Source organism: Centruroides sculpturatus, unplaced genomic scaffold (assembly GCF_000671375.1).
Source record: "Centruroides sculpturatus isolate CEXI.00-Female unplaced genomic scaffold, Cexi_2.0 scaffold141, whole genome shotgun sequence".
NCBI classification, from domain to species: domain Eukaryota; kingdom Metazoa; phylum Arthropoda; class Arachnida; order Scorpiones; family Buthidae; genus Centruroides; species Centruroides sculpturatus.
The window spans coordinates 521,068-544,674 of NW_019384430.1; the positions used below are offsets into that span (position 1 = coordinate 521,068).

A 23,607-nucleotide genomic window follows, 5' to 3' on the forward strand; every position below is an offset into this window, starting at 1 on the left:
TTTGCATGTAGTTGAAATTAATTATATCAATACAACAAGATAAATATTTCAATTTTCATATACATTTATAGGTAATCGCCAGACTGTTGGCCTCATCCAGTCCAGTTCTTTACTGGGTTGCAGCTAGAACCGTCAGCAAAGAGATATCAAAGGACCACCCGGTTGTGGGTAAATCAGAGTTCTCTGTAAAATTCTCTCAATTAATTTCAGTACCCAACAACTACATCACTTGGCACGATCCAAGAACAAAACTGATATTTGCTTATTTTTTGCTCTACTTTTTGTTTGGAATTATTATTCATGTGAATTATTTACCTTGGACGTAAGAAAATTCCATTTAAGAACTGTGACTAAAATATTTATAAATCAGTATCAACACAGAAAGCAAAAGTAATTAAATTACATGATTATTTACAATTTTTATTAAAAAGTTTCCATTTGTATATATGACTAAAATCACTTAGAATGGAAATCTGTGTGTTAGACAATGAAAATATAATGCCCAAAAAAATGTATTGATTTACCAAAATGCATGAAAAATAAATACTTCTGTAACAAAAGTGTTTCTTCAAATTTTTTAAACAATTCAGAGACAAATACATTGAATTTTCCTTCTGAAATACTACAATATAAAATTGGTTACAGCGTCACCAAACAAGACTCAAAAGAAAAACTGGATTTAAAAAAAATTACAACGGCCTTCCCTTGACAGATCCTGATTTAGTCGCCATCAACCTCTCTGTTATTGTTTTGGCATATCGTAACCTAGATGCCAATTCACGCGTGCATCCATACTTTGTAATTAAGTTGAGACGATAAGTTTTGAAATCTCTTTTTCCATCTATATAAGACACAGCACCCATCAATGGGCATAAGATGATCTTGGTGTGATCGTCGAAGAAATTGATCTAAAAAAATTTATAATTGTTAAAATTAATGCATTGAATAGTTTTTAAATTAAAAACACTACAATATGTATTAATAATACCTGAAGTGTTCCATTTGCTAGATGGAGAACAATTGCACTTTTTGTTCTAAACCAGGCACGTAGATGCGGAAGACGAGAAATCTCGTCACCTTCGCGTGGTACAATGCTTTCACCAGCCTTTAATAGATGTTCGTTCATGTAATTTTGAAAATATTTCAGCAGTGTTACTTTTTTAGAAATAGTTTGAGGATAATCTTGAAGTGTGTAGAAATACTCATTGCCATTCCTTTCAATATAATGAAAATTTCTAGAAACAGAATAATTATAAATATTTAAAATTTATAAGATTTTTACAAGTTTCAGTAAATAAAATTGTACAAACAGTATTAGCATCAATTATAGTGCATTTTGTTCACATTCAAGCAATATTCCAATTCTTTCTGAACAATTTTGATAGATACTCATTTTGCTTGCTTTCTTCTAATTATCAATCTCTAATGATGAATAATCTTACAATATGTGTTTTTCATCAAACTACTATCTATTGAAACTTCAAAAATAGTTTAAATCTTCTAAAACTATTTTTAAGCACCACTTATAGCATCATAAAACTCTAATTATACTTAATTTGTGGTGAGTATAACATCAAATTTTAAAGAATATAAATTATTTAGTCTCCATGTTTTGTCTCCTTAAATTATAGTTACATATTCATTAATGATTGTTTAGCTATTATTCATTTTCTAAAAATAAGTTCAAATGAACATTTTAGAACATTAAAAATGATTTTAAGAGTGCAGTAATATTCACATTTTTCTTATCACAATATCAAAACAGGAAGTTGCATACTTCTCCAGTGAAAAATATTTATATTTAAGAAAAAGCTATATTAGCATAAAGTTAAAATTGTATGTGGTGCCATCTGTTACAAACTTTCATTAGAAAATAACTTATAATAATAATAATTACTAAGCATAAACATCATCATCCTAAATCCGCTATAGAAAGATTAACCCTTCCATGTAAAGATGGCGGACGTGGCCTGGTTGACATAGTTAACNTACACACACTACACAAAAGCCTGGGAACATTACAATTGAGTAGAAATACATACATCACACTACAGAAGGCCACTATATTGAATACATGCCACATTGTTAGGAAATTCCTGAATACAGACACTGACACACTTATTTAATTTTTGTTTTTGGTTGCTATGACTTGACTCTGGTCCGGTATAGTACACGGCCACCAGTGTGAACCGAGTAACCTGACTAAACCGAACATAATAATAATAATAGAAACGGGCAAAAGGCTTAATTTTGAGGGTAGAGAATAGTTTCACAAAAAGAAAGTTGTAAATACCAACAAATAATAATTTCATTAAATCTTGACTCCACTTGAGATATGACCTATCTATCCCATCCTTGATCTTTAACAACCAAAATTATATAACATCAATGCTCCGTATATACAAGTTACCATGCAAACTTTTGCTTCTTAATCTGTATCCTATCCTGAGATATTAAAATGACAGACATCAACATACACCCACAGAATTTTCCCCCATTTTGACAGAACCCACAAAAACAATGTAGAGATTTTCAAAAAACCTTCACAGTTGAATTTGACATTATTGCAATATATTCCATGTTAAATACATGATAGTAAAACTGAAAAAGTCAACATTCATAATTATCTATTTTCCCATTCTGTTTATTCAAATGACTTGTATTAAAGATTTACAAATATATAATAAATCGTCTTGCCTTTATTAATTGGACCGTTTATTTTGAAAGTGGTGTAAGTCCATTTTTTCTTCTTTCGAGATATTTAAACATTTGCATTTTAGTTGATTCAAAAATATAAACAAAGTGTACTAAGTTTGACAATGTTTCTATGACTTTAGAAATATGTAAGTTGATTGCATAAAGACTTCTATGTGAATTTATCCAAACTAATATATTCTTTCTGGGCCATAAATGGACTTACACCACTTTCATAATTACTAAACTGTAAAATTCATTAAATTTCTATTATGTAAAACTCAATGTCACTTGAAACACATTGCGTTTTATTCTGATTTTGTTCATATATAATAACAAAAAATAAAATAGTATTGTTTATTCTGAACATTAAAAATATTTACTTATTGTTAAACTATTTTATGATAAATTTATCATTATTATGAGCTTACCATTAGACACTGCTTTTCATTTAGATTCATTACATGGATTTTTTTCTAGTCTATCAAATTGTACATTTGTTGGTAATATTTATAGTTTTACTCCTCTGTTGTAAGGGGCTGTTTTTAAATGATGTCCACACTGAAAGGGAGGGAGGGGTTAAGACAAGTTGGACAAGGAGGGTTGAGTATTAGCGGACATCCATTTATTTCATTAAATTTTATACAATATGCATTTTATTATATTTATTTCAAAGTTTCTTGTATGTTTCATTTCTACTTATGGTATCTATCATTCATAAAGTGATGAAGGTTTTAACAGGGATAGAGTTATGTTGGACATCCATAGAGGGAAAGGGGTTACAAAAACTTTGACAAACTGAAACAAGAGGGATAAGTAAACATTTCAAGAAAAATGCACATGTAATTTATGGATAGCCCAAGTGCTTAGACTGTAGAAAATGGACTTATACCACTTTCAAAATCAATGGTTATGCAATGTCATTTATCGATAAATTTTCAATTGATCAAAGCTTATGGTTATTTTAAAATGTTAAGTGTGAATTGTTTATAAATAAAAAGTTCACACTAAATTGTATGTATATTATGTGTTTTCTCAATTTTTTCCAAAAATGGACTTACACCACTTTCAAAATAAACGGTCCAATTACAAAAACAGTTATTTAGGACTAATGAACAAGCTTATTATACCCGTGGCATATTTAAATTAATCAACCTTTCCAAAATGCGTTTTGGCCTTACTGGCACTTTTTCAATTGGATAACATATTTTATATCAATTTTTTTTCCAACACTGTTTCACATAAAAACACGTAGTTAATTAACAATTAGCTTTATTCACTCTCGGATACAACTGACTGGGGGTGATGACTACACAAGAACTCCCTCAGACATTCGAAAAGTATGTAGTATTTTCCACCTTTGACCTGACACTCACATCAAGTTACAACAGATCTTTCCCCTCTACGAAGGCTGTTCAGAAAGTTCGCGGCCTCACATAGAAAAACAAACAAAATAATGTTAAAACTTTTTTTATTTTTCAATGTAATCTCCTCTGTTAGCAATGCACTTATTCCAGCAATGTTCTAGCTTTTTTATGCCATCACAATATGTCGATTTGTCAAGGTGTGCAAAATACTCGTTCATTTCAGAGATGACTTCGTCATTTGAGTGGAATCTCTTTCCAGCCAAGAATTTTTTTAGGTTTGGAAAAAGGTGGAAGTCACTGGGGGCCAAATCAGGTGAGTACGGTGGATGTGGAACTAATTGGAAGCGAAGTTCGTTTATCTTTTGTTCAGTGATTCTGGCGGAATGTGCAGGTGCATTATCGTGGTGGAACAGAACTTTTTTCTTCTTCAAGTGTGGCCTCTTTTCTTCGATTTCTTTCTTCAGTTTTTCCAAAAGTTCACAGTAATAGACAGCATTAATGGTCTTTCCTCTTTCTAGGTAGTCAATAAAGATGATGCCTTTAGCATCCCAAAAAACCGAGGCCATCACTTTACCCGCTGATGGAACTGTCTTTGCCTTCTTTGGTGGTGGCGAACTGTGGTGTTTCCATTGCTTCGACTGTTCTTTTGTTTCAGGAGTGTAGTAATGGATCCACGTTTCGTCAGTAGTCACAAACCGACGCAAGAAATCCTGTGGGTTTTTCTGGTAGAAGTCCAAACACTCCTTTGACATCAAAGTGCGAACACGTTTTTGCTCGGCGGTCAGCAGATGCGGCACCCACCTTGCTGAGACCTTCGTCATACCCAAATCTTCGGTTAGGATGTGGTGCACTCGGTCGACAGAGATGCCTGTTGTCTCAGCTATCTCACGCGTTTTCAAACGGCAATCTGCTAATACCAAATCGTGAACTTTGTGGATGTTTTCTTCAATGACAGCAGTTGACGGCCGTCCGCTGCGAGGGTCATCTTCCACACTTTCTCTGCCAGAGTTAAAAAGGGCTGTCCATTTTTTCACAGTGGTGTACGAAGGAGCAGACTCTCCTAAAACTTCATCCATTCAGCTTTGATTTGAGATGCGGTCAATCCTTTTTTCGTCAGGTTTTTTCATGACCGCACGAGTCTCCATCTTCTCCATTTTTGACAAAGCATGTGCACACTGACTATCTGCTAAGCTGTCGTGGCAAAACTTTTTGACAAATCAAGTGGAAATTGGTATCATATCTTTAGCAAAGAAGGCGGAATTATTCCCGCCAAAAATTAAATTGATCGCAGCGCCGCATATANTCTTCTCCATTTTTGACAAAGCATGTGCACACTGACTATCTGCTAAGCTGTCGTGGCAAAACTTTTTGACAAATCAAGTGGAAATTGGTATCATATCTTTAGCAAAGAAGGCGGAATTATTCCCGCCAAAAATTAAATTGATCGCAGCGCCGCATATAGGCAAGGCCGCAAACTTTCCAAACAGCCCTCGTAAAATGAAGTCTCAGAGATGTGCAGGTAGTGTCCGTGTTCTAGAGCTCCTCCTAACCGGTGATCCTTTGTCCTGATGTTGATTATTCTGGGGGAGCTGGATATTGGTTGTTCTGACAAACTGGACGTTGTCTGTTCTGGAGTGGTGGTTCTCTTCGAGCTATCAGTTGATCAACATGTCTCCTTTCTATACTTCTTTCTGTGAAGCTATCATATATGTATATAGTCCAGTCTTCTTTGTCACTTACCTGGTTTCCACTTCTTTGCATCTCTATAGCACCTGTAATTGATGTCTCCTATTTGGAATTCTCGTATTCTTGTTTCCTCTTTTCTCTCATTATATAGGTGTGGATTTAATCGATCATAGACGGTACGTAGTCTTCTTCCCATCAACAGTTCTGCTGCCATTTTTCTTGTAGTGCTACTAGGTGTTGTGCGTAAGCTAAACAAGTATGTGGAGCAACACCTCACTTTTTTCTTGGCTGTGATGTAATTTTTCAATTCTCCTCTTTATAGTCTCTCTACTTGTGTGTTGGAAGAGGGATGATATGGAGGGGTAAATATGTGCTGTATCCCATTTTTTTTCATATAAATTCTTCCATTTCTTGGGATTTAAAGCTTTGATGATTGTCTGATACAATTGTATTTGATAGTCCATGTGTACTAAATATTCTTTTCAATAGTTTCATGGTTTCCTGGGTTGACTGCATTTGTACTTCTACCTCCACCCACTTCGAATAAGCATCCACTAGAATAAAATACAGTAGAGCGTCGTTTATCCGAAAGAATTCCAGTCGGCATAAAGTATAATTTTTATTTGTTTTTATATTTTTCAATGTATTTTTTTCGTTTGTAAAACACAAAGAAATCATTCTTAATGATACAATAGCCACAATTATTATTTTAAAAAGTTTACGTTAGGCTTAACATCGACGAAAATACAACGTGAAGCGACATGCAATGGAGAAAAATTTCAACACCGGATAGGTTAATATATTTTTTTGTACATAATCGGTTATCCGAAAAATAAGTTATCTGAACAACCCCAGTCCCCAATTGATTTGGATAAACGACGCTCTAATGTATGTACGTCCATAGTGTGGTCCTGCATGATCAATGTACACTTGGTTCCACGGTCCTGAGGGTGATGGCCAATGAGTGTCTTTAACTGAGGTTGGGTTTGACCTCTGTTCTTGGCATTTTCTACACATCAATACTGTCTCTTCAATCTGTGAGTCCATTTCAGGCCACCAAAAATAGCTCCTTGCTGTTCTTTTTATTCTAGACATGCCCTCATGTGTGGAGTGTAACAGGTGTAATAGCTGTGGTTGCAAGGTTCTAGGGATAACTACTCTTTGTCCCCATAAAATGAAACCGCAATGAATTGAAAGTTCTAGCTTTCACCTAGCGAAAGGCATGTTCTTCTGGACTACTAAGTGGCCATCTGTGTAAAATTGCCTGTTCAACTCTTTTTAACACCGAGTCTTTGTCTGCTTACTTCCTGAGATGTAATGGCAATTCTGGCTGTTCAAATATAAGGAATATCTCTCCTGGTTCGGGGATAGTCTTTTCTTCCACAGTAGTTGGTATACGAGATAATGCATCAACATTAGTCATCTCTGCTGACCAATGATGTTCTATCCTACATGAGTATGCTGCTAATCTCAAACACCAACGAATCATTCTGGGTGAGATTAAATCAGGAATTGGTTTAGCAGGGTTCAGAAGGCCCACAACTGGCTTACAATTCGTATATATAGTAAAATTTTGAACAGCTAGGTAATTATGAAATTTTGTGATGCCAAAGATTATAGCTAATATTTCTCTCTCGAATTGTGAATAATTTCTTTTTGCTGGGTGGAGTGTCCTCGATGCAAAGTATATAGGAGCTTCTGATCCATCTGGTAATGTGTGAAAGTACAGTCAACCCCCTATAACACGGGTTCCTATAGTTCGGATTCCTATATGACGACTAAAAAATTGAGACGGTATCTGTACAAACATGGTAAAAAAAAACCTCCCTATAGTTCGGTAAAACGTCATCCAGCAGCCAAACTACTTTCCACCGTCTAGCGCCACGTTACGGAGAGTTTAGGCGGGTAAATTGAGTTTACTATCATCTGTACAGTATGTAAATTAGGTACTGTAAGTCTAATACAGCACTAATTTTATACATTTCTTGTGAAAGAAACATTTCTTATTCAACGGCCATAAAAATTATTTATATTAATGATGTCTCCAAAGTTCAATGAAGTTTACGCAGAAAAATAACATCAGAAATCGCGGCCGCCGTTTGGTGCGCTGCTCCACGACGAACACAAGCTTAAGCAATGGCGACATCGAACGGTGCACACTCGGTAAGTAATCCTACAATTTTTTGTTCATAGCATAGTTTATACGGATTATTCCCAAAAATATACGTGTTTTGGAAATGTTGAGTCGAATTAGTCTAGGAAATCGATTAATTTAATGGAAGAAAACCTTTCAAACAGCCGTAGTCTGTAAAGTACATAAGTGCCGGGTTGTGATTGGCAAGGACTTGTACAAAATGGATTCATAAAGATCGGAACATATCTACCGTGTTATAGGGGGGGGGTCGACTGTACTGCTCCAACTCCATATGGTGAAGCATCACATGACAACAATATGAATCCATTATGATTTAAATAAACCAGTAATGTTTCTGGTGTTAGCATCTTTTTTATTTTCACGAATGCTTTGCTGTGTTCTTTTTTCCTAGATCCATGGTTTGTTTTTGTCTAGGAGTCTGTATAATGGTTCAGCTTCGGTTGCTTTATCTTTCAAAACTATATCATAGAAGTTTACAAATCCCAAAAATGCTTGTAACTCTTGTTTGTTTTTTGCGTCCTGAACCTGTTGGATTTCCGCAATTTTATCTGGTGTGGGTCGAATGCCCTGAGCATCTATCAAATTTCCTAAAAATTTAAGTTGATTTGTCTTGAATAGGCATTTGCTTTTGTTCAGTTTTAGTCCAGCTTCTGAAATCTGGTTAAGAATTTTCCTCAACTTTTGTTGTAGGGCTTCTTCATTGAGTCTCATGACATGTATATCATCTATCATCACAATTGTCCCTGGAATACCTCCTATGATCTTTTCCATCTCTCTCTGGCAAATAGCTGACAACTACTCACTCCAAATGGTAATCTTTTCATTCTATATAAATCCTTGCATATGTTGATATTCAGTATCTCAGACGACTCCTGGTCCGCAGGAAATTAGAAGTACGCTTCCTTGAAATCCACCAGATAATGAAGCAAGTACTGGTATATCATTGATGGCCGGCAATGGGTATACATCTACTTTTATTGCCTCTCTATTTATAGTGCAGCAGTAATCTCTGCATAAACATACACTTCCATCTGGTTTTGCAACAGGTACCACAGGGTGGCCCACTTAGAAGTTCTAACTGGTTCTATAACTCCTAACTGATGAAGTCAATTCAACTCTTGTTCTACCTTTGTTCTCAATGCAAAAGGAACCTGTCTTGCCTGCATAAAAATATGCTTAGCTTCTTTATCGCTAAACTAACTGCCTCGCATCTAGACCCATTTCTGAATTATTGAATAAATGCTGGAATTCTTGTATCAGATCCTCTGCATCATGTTGATGATATAGTCTCTCTATTCTGATTCCTAATGGTTCAAACCAATTTCTTCCAACAAGTCCTGGTCCACTTCCTTTAATCACTAACAATGGCAGATTCATAACTCTTCCTTTAAATTGTACACTCACCACTGTAGTGCCCACTACTTCCAGATTCTGATCCGCCCATGTCTAATTTGACTTCTCCCGGTTCTAACTTGTCTTGCTGGATTTTAATTTCTTTTAAGGTCCGTTTGCTCGCTCGCTACAGTGTACCCAGCCCCTGAATCAATTTCCATCATGACTGGTATTTTTTCAATATTAATTAAGATTTTTAAGGGTGTTATCCTACTTCCACGTATTTTGAATAGAGATGTATATTCCTCTACCTGATTCGATGTTAAATTTTTTATGTTTCCCAATTTGGTGTACTTTGGCTCTCTGGCTGGATACCTCTTTCTGTTGTGCCCAATTTGGTTTCTTCCCTGGTTTGGAATTTTTCTTCGTCCACTCTTTTGTTTTGTGATACATGCTCTTTCTATGTGTCCGTTGTTTCCACAGAATTTACAGATTACCTGAGCAAATTGGCAATTATTTGGGTTATGACTTCTGGTGCACCGAAAACACTGTAATATGGCAGACTCATTCTTTCTCTTGTAGTCTGCCTTTAAGTTATACACTTGGGCGTTGCTTCCATCTGACCCAAGCTGGCTAACATCTTTAGATGCTGCATCCAAAATGGCCTTATAAGTAGTGTTCATTTTTGCCAACACCATGTGTTGTATTCCTTTATCCCTTAAACCAGCCACTAGCCTATCTCTTAACATACGCTCTAGTGAGGCGCCGAAGTTGCAATTCATTGCAATTTTCCGTAATTCCGTGACATAGTCGTTGATACTCTCACCTGGTTTTTGCGACCTCTGGTTAAATTTGAACGATTCGACGATTTCACTAGGTTTTGGGTTAAAATGGCTATCAAGAGCGTTAAGTACTTCATTGACGTTAACTTGTGTTGTTTCTTTTGGGGCTATGAGTGTTACTACAAGTTCATATAGAGCAGGAGTGTCCAACCCGCAGCCCAATAAACGTGTAAACAAAACCGACAATTTTTAAATTTAATTTTATTTATTTTAATGGCACAAATTCAAAAAGGACATTTCACAAAGCAGTAAACCTTTATACATATTTTAATTTTGAGTGGAAAGGAAATATTTGCAAATACTTGGAAATGTGTGAATGAGGAAGGTACATTAAATAAAGCTGAAGTTGTGACTCAAAAGGAGTTTAAACTCAAATTCAGGGAAAGGAGAGAAAGGCCAAAAGATAAAAAGCAGCGAGAAAGGTTAAATATACCTTTTGTTATGCAAATATTAACCATTAATTTCTCAACTTTCCTCACTTTTTTATCTTGGGTCTTTTCTCTCCTTTCCTTGCTTTGGGTCTATAATCCTTTGAGTCCCAACTCCAGCTTTATTTAGTACTCCTTCCAGTGTTGCAAGATTTGGCTACCCTTTTATTAGTTTGGCGTAAAAAATTTCATTTGACGCATTGGCAACTTTTTGGGTTACATATCTATTTATATTAAAATGAATGTATGTATGACTGTCTGTCTGTTCGTCTGTCTGTCCTTCATGCATTACCACACCATTTATCCGATTGCCATGAAACTTTGGGAAGTTGTTTAATACACTCTCGCGAAGGTTTCTGGCATAGTACATTTATCCTACGATAAATGGTGCGCGTGTATACGAGTATTTTACTGTGTTAGATCGATTTCAAATTGTGAAGACCATTTCCCCCTCCAAAAAATATCTCTATATATATGCATTTGTGAACTGTTATTTACGGTATTTGTAATAATTTTTGTTTAATCACTTTATTTCAACTTTTTTTTTTTGCTAATTATGTATTCGCTTGAACTTTGTTAAAACCGTAACTGTATCCCGAACAACAACCGAAGTCGTAGGAGGAAATATGCCTATTTTACAGATTTAGGAATTCCAAATTTTAATATCAACTCGAAATAATTTAAGAAGACAAATTACAATAAAACAGTTTATTATCCAACTATCAGAAATTTCACAACATGCCAAGGAAGAGAGGAAGGAGCAATTAAATAATCAAAATTATAAAGGATTAAAAAAAAATATATAAAAATGGGGAATATAGCACTTCTGACAATCGCTTCAAGTACGTGGGCTAAATTTGGAGAATCCGTGCTTCTCGCATGGACAACTGTATGTGGCCAGCTCACGCATTGGAAAACCTACTGATTTATTCGTGTATGCACCAGATGGAAAAACAAAAAATATCATGTATCCACAAGCACTCCTAGTTATTTATAAATATATTAGTTGAATAAAAATACAATTTAAAATGGTGTTTTGTCATTTTTTATTAATTAGAGATCCAAATAAAACAAATATTTGTGTTTTTCAAATAAATTTTTCTTTGTCTCCTTTATAATAAATAAATTTATTTATTTTTAAATAAAAATTGAAAATGTCTGTGGAAGTAATTTTTTAAAATATCCTTATTCATAATAAAGTTTTAATGCTTATTACTATAATCTAGACATGTTAATTCTTAAATATACTTGTATATTTAAGGATTAGGCCAAAATATACTTGGGCCACAAGTATATATATTATACTTGTGGCCCAAAACTCCATGACTTCTTCCAATGTGCCCCAAAGAAACAAAAAGGTTGGACACCCCTGATATAGTGTTTCAGTGCACACGGTAAAAAATAAAGCACATTTATCTTGGTCATCTTCAATCTGGTTTGCCTTCAAGCAAAAATTAAAGTGGTCCTTGTAAGTTTTCCACTGGCTGTTCATCCTGAATGGTTCGAAACAAACTGCACTGGTTGATGTTCCTGGGATCGACATTTCTGCTTTTGATCTTGAATTGTAATTTCCATTGGTAAGTCTCTATCTTAATCCTCGTTGCCAATTTTATATTGATTTCGTTTTCGACACTGATTCACATAAAAACACGTAGTTAATTAACAATTAACTTTATTCACTCTCAGATACAACTGACTGGGGTGACAACTACACAAGAACTCCCTCAGACATTCGAAAAGTATGTAGTATTTTCCACCTTTGGCCTGACACTCAGATCAAGTTTCAACAGATAAGTTACAACAACATACAAAAAACAAAGGGCCAGTAATGTATTTTGGAAAGGTTAATTAAATATGCCAGGGGTATAATAAGCCTGTTCATTAGTCCTAAGTACGTTTTTGTAATTTACAAATAAATTTATGAAAAAAGAAATAAATGTATGTATTTATAAATAAATAAATATATATATATATATATTTATTTATTTATTTATTTTTAACAATAACAAAAAATTTAAGAACTTACTGGCCATCAGTTAAAAGAATTATCCTAGTGTTATCATTGAATAATACACCAACACTGTTATCACACAACTGATAACCTAAACCATATTTGTCAGTGTAATCCACCCACTTGCTGACCCAGAATATTGGAACAGCGGCTGGATCTTCTGCTTCATCTAGAAAAATAAATTTTTTTATGCATGTATCTCTTCAAACTATCCATAATATTCACAAATTAGCATGAATTATGATTTTTCAGAGTACAAGTTTTACTATTTGTTTAAAGCTGCATGCAAACATGCAAGCAACCTGCTGTGCACTACAAATAAAACAGTGCACAATCTCCTGAAATTGCTTCTATTATTAATCATTGCTCATTCTTCTGAAAATGTGTATTTGCTATAAAATTTGAAGAGTTTAGGAGAAAAATGGAAAAACAACAGATGATATTATTTCTAAAATATTTTACTGACAATACTATCTTTCATCCTAAACACTTAAATTTAACAATAATATATGCATGTTTTGTAAGTATCAGAATTAATTGAGTAAATTAAAAACAGTTGGGCAAGCTTCTTGCCAAGCATTTATATAATACCTAGTTGGATAACTGCTTTTTCTGCTGGTTTTGATGCAACTACAGAAGTCAGCATGACAAACAAATCACTGAGATAGAAATCAGGTGGAACATTGCCTGAAATAATTTATCAGTAGTTAATCATTTTTTATTCTGGAACAAACCAATAATTTTAGAAGTAGCATGTACCTGGAGCTTTAACTGCTTTGTCTTCATTCTCATCATTCTCTGATACTATTTCTTCTTTTGGAATTGATAACAATTCTTCTCTTTGTGGCTTAACTGTATGCAATTCCTCTGAAATTCAATAAGGACAAATGTACATTTTTAATAATGTAGTCTAGTATTTTGTAACATGTGCTACCTTTGTTGACATCGATTAGTGGTTTTCTACTAGCTGGCAGAGGAATTGAAGATTTGTCCACCTGAGACTTTGTACGTTCAAATCTTGGAGCCATAGTTAAACAAGAAGTGGGTAATCGAGTGGGCATGATGCCTTTTCCAAAGAACATAAAAGCAGCGCATTGGTAAGTGATAATTAAAATGTCAAATAAAAAAATTAATAATGAATACTTAGTACAAAGAATTATAAATACCAACCCACGCTCAAAAATTCGTCACAAAGTATCTCATTGACACATGGACGCTGAGCAGGATCGGAACGTAAAAGCTTCTGGATTAAAATGCGTGCCACTGGACTTATCTTTGAAGGAATATGGTATTCATTCTTCTTAATACGCAAATACGTATCTTTCAGATGTGATGACTCAAAGGGTGGTTTTCCAACCAGAAGAGTATATCTGCAGAAAGAAAAAATAACATTAAATACAATGAAAAAAATGGAAAATACAAAAAACAAAATTTTACAATAAAAATTTGCATACAATATACATCCGATAGACCATACATCAACTTCAAAGCTATGTCCTTTCTTGCTAATAACTTCTGGAGCAATATAATTTGGTGTTCCACATACGGTCCTAATAATTTTACATTATTATTACATTTTAAATTTGAGACAACATAAAATACTCTAGGAAACAAAGAATTACTTCTTCCGCTCTCCATCATAATCGACCCGAGTGGCAAGACCAAAATCGCCCAGCTTTATTTCCATTTCATCACTAAGGAACAGATTACCAAGCTTCAAATCTCGATGAATTATCTTCTCTTCATGTAAATACTTGCAGGCGAGTAGGATTTGTCGAAGGAAGTATCGCGTTTCTGGTTCTGTTATAGCCTTTCTTCTCTTGTGCATCTCCGTTAATGACTGAGAGAGAAAATTTTGTTGTAAGTTATAATTTAAAACCAGAACCGGTTGTGTAACATGAGAACTAAACTTTACAGTCCATGTAAGAAAAATTACTCACCCTTCTTCTGCAAAGTTCTAGAATTATGTAAACATTATTCGCATCTTCAAAAAAACTATGGAAGGTGACAATGTGCTTGTGGACAAGTGTACGGTGGATAGCTATTTCTTGAGACATCTAAATAAGAAATTTTTAAGAAGTAGATTATAAGTTTAAGATTTTAAATCTAACAGAAACAAACCCATTCAATTATTCTCTATTAAATAGTCCTTAATTGTTCTGTTTAAGTTAATAATCTTCTCAAACTTACTTTCTGCTTTTGATTATCTTTAACCAGAAGAGCCTTAGAAACAATCTTCCCTGCAAAGACTTCTTTTGTTTCCACATTAATAAGTTCATAGCACTTTGCAAAGGCACCCTATAGGAACATTAATTTTTCAGATTTACATAATGATTAAACTTAATACTATAAGATTATATTCATTTATTAATTGGTATTTATAAGTTGTATGTTTTGTAGCAAGTATGTGCCTTCTCTTCAAGAAAAAAATCCTTAAAACTTGAAAAATGAGTTAAAACCTTTCAACCATATTAGCATAATTTGGTAATTTATAGCATCGTAAGGAAGTTTTAATTTTAGCACAAATATTTATTACATTTAACTCTTTAACTAAATTAAATATATGAAAACTGATTATCTCATATGACACATTGGAAAAGATAATTGCGAGATAAACTAAATACAGTAAGACCCCATTTAACATGGGAGATACATTCCAGGAAGTTTAAGTGCTAAATAAACAAGGTCATCTTAAGACATAAATAATGTGAATAAGTGAAACAGAACAGAGAATATAAAATTTATTAGTTTTTTTTGTTTTATTTTGCAACATTTATTGTTAAATACTTTTTTGTTACATTAATTATAGACTTATATATTGCTAATATTGATATTTATTCATAAAACATTTATGAAAATAAAAAAAAAATTCAAGTAAAGAAGTTAATACTTGCAATGAGGAAGGTTCTTCTTCATTTGACATCTTTTGTTTTTTTGTGAAGAAGTCATTTAACGTCATTTGCCTTTTCCTGTTTCATTCAGCAAGCAGTTGTCAAAAGCAAGACATTGCATCCATGATACTTTATCTTGCCTTTGAACTTCTATCAAAATTTAAATCATTTTGTATAAACTGATCCATAATTTCCATTATAGTGGACTTTTTATTTAGAAAATCTGTTGAAAGTTCCTTTTGCTCCTCATCTTCAGAAATGCTAAGTTTGTCATTTTTGTGCATCTGTTGTTCTATTAACTCTTTAAGATCGTTGTTGGAAAAACTTTCATAGTTGTAACTTGCAATAATTCTTCAATATCCTGCACATTTATATTATCCAACCCTGTTTCATTAGCTAGCTTGACAATCCATTGACATCAACAATGGATTCCTTTGTGTCAACATTCTTCCATACTCCTTTCAAACATTTCTTAGTCACCTCATTCCAGGAAAGATTGATGTTGTCTACAATATCCATGATATTGTAGTTTCCCAAAAATCTCTAATGGATCCTTTATCTGCTCCATCGGTTTTTTCAATCAGTTGTTGGAATGTCCATCACAGATAATAAGCTTTAAAATTATATATTACACCTTGATTTGGTTGGATTAATGAAGTTGTATTTGATGGCAGGAAAACCACTTCTACTGGAATGCATGTTTTTAAGTCGGACAAATGAGTTGGATGGCTTGGAGCATTATCAATCAAAAGTAAAGCTTTCAGCTTTAGTTTTTAAATTCACAGTAGTATGTAACAGATGAAAAAAAATTTTCAATAAACCAATTCTGGAAAATTTTCATAGCGATCCAAGATCTTTTATTGGACTCTGAAATTACTGGTAAAGACAATTTCGAAATTCCCTTCATTAATCTTGGGGTTTTGGAATGATAAACAAGCAGAGGTTTTAATTTAAAGTATCTATTAGCATTATCACCCAGTATAAGTGTTAAACAATCTTTTGTAGCTTTAAATCCTGGTGCCTGCTTTTCTTCAGGGATAAAAATGTATGTTTATAATTCTCTCATTCAATGATTGCTTTTAATGTCACTGGAAATGCAGCAGCTGCTTTTGTATCTCCACTTGCTGCTTCTCTAATAACCTGTATGTTATGAAGATAGTTTGTTTTAAATCAATTGAACCACTCAACTAGCTATGAAATTTTCACTCATGTTGCCTTTTTCATTCTGAATATGGTTAAAAATTTTTCTCGCTTTTTCCATTATAATTGCTTGACTTAATGGCATATTGCATTCAAATTTCATCGCCAATCCAGATGGAATGTAGTTTTTCTATTTCCTCAAACACATTGCTTCTGGTATGGGTAATTTTTGTTGCAGAAGTCATTGTGGTTGTAGTTGCTGATGATACAATTTTTTCTTTATTTTTTAAAATTTTATGGACAAACCAGGCAAAATTACAATACAGACAAAACTTTTAATTTTGTCCGTATTCTTGAAGTTGACAAACTGAATGCAGTGCCGATATCAGATTGCCATTCATCTGCATCTAATCATCTGAGCACCTGCATTTTAGTTTCCAGCAAAATGCTCTTTCTTGTTGCTTTACTTTCTTTTTCTATTCAATCACCCATTGTAAAAACTAAAGATTGCTGTATTTTATCACAATAAAATAAAATAATATATTTATATCTTTATACACACAATAACGTTGATGATCGATCATAAATCAACTGTGACGCCGGAAACATGCATTTGAACTGCTACCGTGTTTCCCCAAAAATAAGACAGTGTCTTATATTAATTTTTGCTCTGAAAGATGCACTAGGTCTTACTTTCAGGGGATGTCTTATTTTTTCCATGAAGAATTCACATTTATTATTGAACAAAAAAATTTCCAAGTTGAACTTAGATGAGAGTGATGTATATCCAGTCGCGTCAAACTGAACTTAAATAAAACCGAAGTGAACTTATGAAGTTCCTGTGCTGGAGTAGACTTCCCACTCTCGCTTCAACTTAACCTTTTTATAGTGTCGCCATCGGGCTCGATGACCAATTAGTGCTTACTGAACCATAGCACTATCAGCATTGCCACAATGAAATTTCAAAACATACTGAAGCTCCTTTAAAAAATGTACTATTTCAATGGTTGGTTGCTTTTGATATTAATATACCTTCATACCCAATTTCTGTATTTATTTGAAATTCATATTCATAAATACAGTGGGTGATCGATTAACAAACACTTTCGAAAAAAATTTTTATGTCCGGATTACGAACACCTCACAGAACAAACACAAGAAGAAGCAACGTAAAATAATGAATACCGATTGGTCTACTCTTATCTTCGGGCAACAATTCGAAACTTTTCGGAGCATGGGAGACGTCCACATCGACGCTCAATTCGGCATATACTGATCGGATGGTATTCTTCCGAACTTTGAAATTCTCCCTTGTAATTCTAGCCCTTTATTTTCTGACGGAAACAATTCTTTTATAGTATTCGCAAGACCGTCGGGTGGGCACTCCTTCAGTTTTGCGTGGGTTTTTATTTTCGAAAGATGAGAGTATAATAGCAAAGGTAGAGAGTGGGCAGATGTCTGACGTTGCTGGACGGTATGGTTTGAACAGGTCTACAGTAGGCCACAGTTCAATCTTATCTAAGAAAGATACAGTATAATCAAGAAGACTCATGCAGCTAAAGGAGTAACAAAAATCACATCTGAGAAATAAAGAACATTGAAGAGCTCATAATGGAACCTGAAACTGATCTGACGACAGAAGAACGCCAAGAACTCTTGAATGAAGAACACCAAGAAACTTGGCGAGATAGCTTTTCTTCTGAAAAAGAGGATTAATGTCGATATCTGCTATTATTTGAAGAAGTGGGAGATGTCAGATGAACTATCTTAGAATGGCATCAAAACCAGGTTAAGGTTAATAGGCTTGAGGATCTCTACAATTACAATGCTATTAATTACTTCTAAAAAATCCTGAAGAAGAGAGAAAAGCAATCGACATTAGACAGATTCTTTAGCCCCACAAACGGAGAAAACATGACTAATAAAAATGCAAGACTGCGTATATATGTATTTTTACTATTACACATATAAATAAACATAGTAAAAAAGTTTTTATCTTTTATTTTTTTGGAGTCTCCAGAACGAATTAATCAAATTCCCATAAAAACATATGGTAAATCGATAATCGGTAAACGAACAATTCAGATAGCGAACAAAGTTTTAGAACGGATTATGTTTGTTAATAAAGTCTCACTAGTCACACTAGAGAGACTTTATTAAACTAATTTTTTCGCATTTTCTCATTAAAACATGACATATTATTTTGTACCATAAATGGTACTGAAATATTATAATGTACTCAAAATGTACTAAAAATCTAAATGTACTTTCAATGTGCTCGAAAAAGCAAAATGTACTAGGAATGGCAATGCTGAGCACTATGCAAATGTGATGTGGCATGATTCCCGGCTAACCAATTAGCCATCACCAGCTATAACATTATGCAAATCTGTGATACCCAAGCCATAGTTTTATGCAAATCGTGCCGTGTGGTGTGAATGTCTGCTGACCAATCAGTGGCTGTACTTTCAAAAAGCCAATGGCCACTTTCAACCATTTGTCGATGACCATTACGAGTAAAAAAAACTTTGCTAGGTCTTACTTTCGGGAGAGGTCTTATATTTAGCAATTCAGCAAAACCCATGCTAGGTTTTATTTTCAGAGGATGTCTTATTTTTGGGGAAACATGGTATAATATACACCACAAGACTCCATGCGAGTATCAAAGCAACAAAATTGTGTGTGATTTCAGGTTTACAGATGTTGAGACACTGATGCTGAACCTTGACACATTCTCTATTAATCAGAGAAAAGATGGTGTTGGATAAACCATCCTGGGCACACTTTTCACAGAACTGGTCTGGAATTCCACCTGGAGACAGTCGAGAGACCAATAAGGGAGTGAAGGACGAGGACACCCAACCAATGAGGAGAAGGCAGGGAGACAAAAAAGCATAAACTATCCGTGGGATGAAAGACATCATTCGATCTACCTGTTTGATCCAAGAAATCCTCTACTGCTAATCATCACATTTTCTCTGCTGACATCAAGAGATGCCCAACTTGCCTACATTCAAGTTCCACTCTACAACTGTGAACTCACCAATTCCTTGGAGCTGAACCAAAAAAAGGGAGAGAGAGAGAGAGAGAGAGAGACAGAGACTGACTTTGAGGATATACAGCAACTCTGACAGAACTCCATCTTTACTGGAACTATCATATATTGATGTAAGCATTCTTCAACAAAATACAGTTTACTGTTAACACTTGTCCTCTCTGCCTCTGGAAATCACCACCCACATATGTGAGGGCCCTAACCTATCCTGACACAGGAGTAAAATTCCCCCGTCAAATTGGCATACTTATAATTGTTTTCTTAATGAAGTTTTCTTTGAAACAATTTATTTTCCTAATATAATTGTTACATAGATATTTATTTGATGTTAACATCAAATATATAAAAGCGTACTCAAACAAAAACTGAATAGTAGCATTTAGTTTCAGCTGAATATCACTTTTGTACCCAGGTAGCTAAGATAATTCAAGAATTGCAAAACCCTCAAGCATTTCATACCCAAAAGGGCAGTGTTTGACTTTTTCAAACTTCCTATTAATTTATATTTCACTCTTATGATTTAAAGAAAAATGAACTGTTGATAAGAACATTAAACTGGTTAACATTTTACTAAATTTTATACATTATAATATCAATAATTGACAACTATTCACTACTTAATTATAATTTTATTTTACTTTAATTTTTTATTTTAACAAAAGGACAATGACTGTACACAAAGTGCTTAGCCAGAAGAAGGGAGAGAGGGGAAGAGAAAAGTGTATGTAAGGTTACTACTCCCTATACTTTTAACATTGGTGTGAAGTTTTTAGGTTGCAAGACCATGGGTCTGAAAGAAAAGTTGTAGTTGTACTGTAGCTGGAGTTATATTTGGAAGAGTACATTCAAACAAAAAAAATCTTGCAATATAGATATATACATGAACTATGTTTATGAGAGGTTTTGAAGTACAACAGTGCACAGTACACAGTGCATTAATTTTTACACATAATTAGACCTAGTGTTATTTTGTGTGACAAGTCAGAAATGAAGTAGTTTTTAAACAAAGAGGAGAAGGAAAATTAAAGGTAATTAGGAAAAGAAAAGGAAAATGGCTGGGGTTTGTCTTGAGAGGAGACTGCCTGCTGAGGACTGTACTGGAAGGTAAGGTGGACACAGTAAAGAGGAAGAATAAAACTGATTGATGACCTAAATCAATGGTTCTCAACTGGGGGTACATGTACCCCTAGGGGTACAAGCATAAACCGAAGGGGTACATCTAACTTTCATTATAAAATGGCGTATGTTAATCAATTTGCTGTAAATTATTAACACTTCTTGTGTTATTATTTGATAAATATATTATATATAGATGCCTGAAATGTATTTATTTATACCACTGGTCTAGTTAGTTAGAGTTTTTTATGGCGCTCAGTTATAAGGGCTGTATACATCTAATGCAGTAATTATAAAATTTACATACAAAAATATAAGGGGTACTTGAGAAACAACTGATGGACTAATAGGGTACATTGACAAAAAAGGTTGAGAACCACTGACCTAAATGATAGACAAGGTAATTCAAATCAAGGCCAGAGTTAATGAGTTAGAGAAAGGCATTTCNAACTGCACTGGTTGATGTTCCTGGGATCGACATTTCTGCTTTTGATCTTGAATTGTAATTTCCATTGGTAAGTCTCTATCTTAATCCTCGTTGCCAATTTTATATTGATTTCGTTTTCGACACTGATTCACATAAAAACACGTAGTTAATTAACAATTAACTTTATTCACTCTCAGATACAACTGACTGGGGTGACAACTACACAAGAACTCCCTCAGACATTCGAAAAGTATGTAGTATTTTCCACCTTTGGCCTGACACTCAGATCAAGTTTCAACAGATAAGTTACAACAACATACAAAAAACAAAGGGCCAGTAATGTATTTTGGAAAGGTTAATTAAATATGCCAGGGGTATAATAAGCCTGTTCATTAGTCCTAAGTACGTTTTTGTAATTTACAAATAAATTTATGAAAAAAGAAATAAATGTAGATATATATGTATTTTAACAATAAATAATTTAAGAACTTACTGGCCATCAGCTAAAAGAATTATCCTAGTGTTATCATTGAATAATACACCAACACTGTTATCACACAACTGATAACCTAAACCATATTTGTCAGTGTAATCCACCCACTTGCTGACCCAGAATATTGGAACAGCGGCTGGATCTTCTGCTTCATCTAGAAAAATAAATTTTTTTATGCATGTATCTCTTCAAACTATCCATAATATTCACAAATTAGCATGAATTATGATTTTTCAGAGTACAAGTTTTACTATTTGTTTAAAGCTGCATGCAAACATGCAAGCAACCTGCTGTGCACTACAAATAAAACAGTGCACAATCTCCTGAAATTGCTTCTATTATTAATCATTGCTCATTCTTCTGAAAATGTGTATTTGCTATAAAATTTGAAGAGTTTAGGAGAAAAATGGAAAAACAACAGATGATATTATTTCTAAAATATTTTACTGACAATACTATCTTTCATCCTAAACACTTAAATTTAACAATAATATATGCATGTTTTGTAAGTATCAGAATTAATTGAGTAAATTAAAAACAGTTGGGCAAGCTTCTTGCCAAGCATTTATATAATACCTAGTTGGATAACTGCTTTTTCTGCTGGTTTTGATGCAACTACAGAAGTCAGCATGACAAACAAATCACTGAGATAGAAATCAGGTGGAACATTGCCTGAAATAATTTATCAGTAGTTAATCATTTTTTATTCTGGAACAAACCAATAATTTTAGAAGTAGCATGTACCTGGAGCTTTAACTGCTTTGTCTTCATTCTCATCATTCTCTGATACTATTTCTTCTTTTGGAATTGATAACAATTCTTCTCTTTGTGGCTTAACTGTATGCAATTCCTCTGAAATTCAATAAAGACAAATGTACATTTTTAATAATGTAGTCTAGTATTTTGTAACATGTGCTACCTTTGTTGACATCGATTAGTGGTTTTCTACTAGCTGGCAGAGGAATTGAAGATTTGTCCACCTGAGACTTTGTACGTTCAAATCTTGGAGCCATAGTTAAACAAGAAGTGGGTAATCGAGTGGGCATGATGCCTTTTCCAAAGAACATAAAAGCAGCGCATTGGTAAGTGATAATTAAAATGTCAAATAAAAAAATTAATAATGAATACTTAGTACAAAGAATTATAAATACCAACCCACGCTCAAAAATTCGTCACAAAGTATCTCATTGACACATGGACGCTGAGCAGGATCGGAACGTAAAAGCTTCTGGATTAAAACACGTGCCACTGGACTTATCTTTGAAGGAATATGGTATTCATTCTTCTTAATACGCGAACATGTATCTTTGAGACTCAATGTCTCAAAGGGTGGTTTTCCAACCAGAAGAGTATATCTGCGGAAAGAAAAATAATATTAAATACAATGAAAAAAAAATGGAAAATACAAAAAACAAAATTTTACAATAAAAATTTGCATACAATATACATCCGATAGACCATACATCAACTTCAAAGCTATGTCCTTTCTTGCTAATAACTTCTGGAGCAATGTAATTTGGTGTTCCACACACGGTCCTAATAATTTTACATTATTACATTTTAAATTTGAGGCAACATAAAATACTCAAGGAAACAAAGAATTACTTCTTCCGCTCTCCATCATAATTGACCCGAGTGGCAAGACCAAAATCGCCCAGCTTTATTTCCATTTCATCACTAAGGAACAGATTACCAAGCTTCAAATCTCGATGAATTATCTTCTCTTCATGTAAATACTTGCAGGCGAGTAGGATTTGTCGAAGGAAGTATCGCGTTTCTGGTTCTGTTATAGCCTTTCTTCTCTTGTGCATCTCCATTAATGACTGAGAGAGAAAATTTTGTTGTAAGTTATAATTTAAAACCAGAACCGGTTGTGTAACACGAGAACTACACTTTACAGTCCATGTAAGAAAAATTACTCACTCTTCTTCTGCAAAGTTCTAGAATTATGTAAACATTATTTTCGCTAT

The 23,607-nt window shown here is 33.8% G+C and overlaps 1 protein-coding gene across 1 annotated transcript in view; it reads right to left on the bottom strand.

Annotated features, from left to right (window-relative positions):
- Window positions 1-520: 520 nt before the first annotated feature.
- LOC111619716 (serine/threonine-protein kinase PLK1-like) overlaps window positions 521-23,607 on the bottom strand; it is a 39,250-nt gene continuing 16,163 nt past the window's right edge. Inside the window, exons 2-12 of the mRNA XM_023361497.1 lie at window positions 14,706-14,813; window positions 14,456-14,572; window positions 14,138-14,355; window positions 13,970-14,065; window positions 13,686-13,885; window positions 13,450-13,581; window positions 13,275-13,382; window positions 13,107-13,202; window positions 12,531-12,684; window positions 989-1,235; window positions 521-908 (exon numbers count right to left, since the gene is read on the bottom strand). Of these exons, the coding sequence (XP_023217265.1) occupies window positions 690-908; window positions 989-1,235; window positions 12,531-12,684; window positions 13,107-13,202; window positions 13,275-13,382; window positions 13,450-13,581; window positions 13,686-13,885; window positions 13,970-14,065; window positions 14,138-14,355; window positions 14,456-14,572; window positions 14,706-14,813 (1,695 nt within the window). The 3' untranslated portion in view covers window positions 521-689. The remainder of the gene's footprint in view (window positions 909-988; window positions 1,236-12,530; window positions 12,685-13,106; window positions 13,203-13,274; window positions 13,383-13,449; window positions 13,582-13,685; window positions 13,886-13,969; window positions 14,066-14,137; window positions 14,356-14,455; window positions 14,573-14,705; window positions 14,814-23,607) is intronic.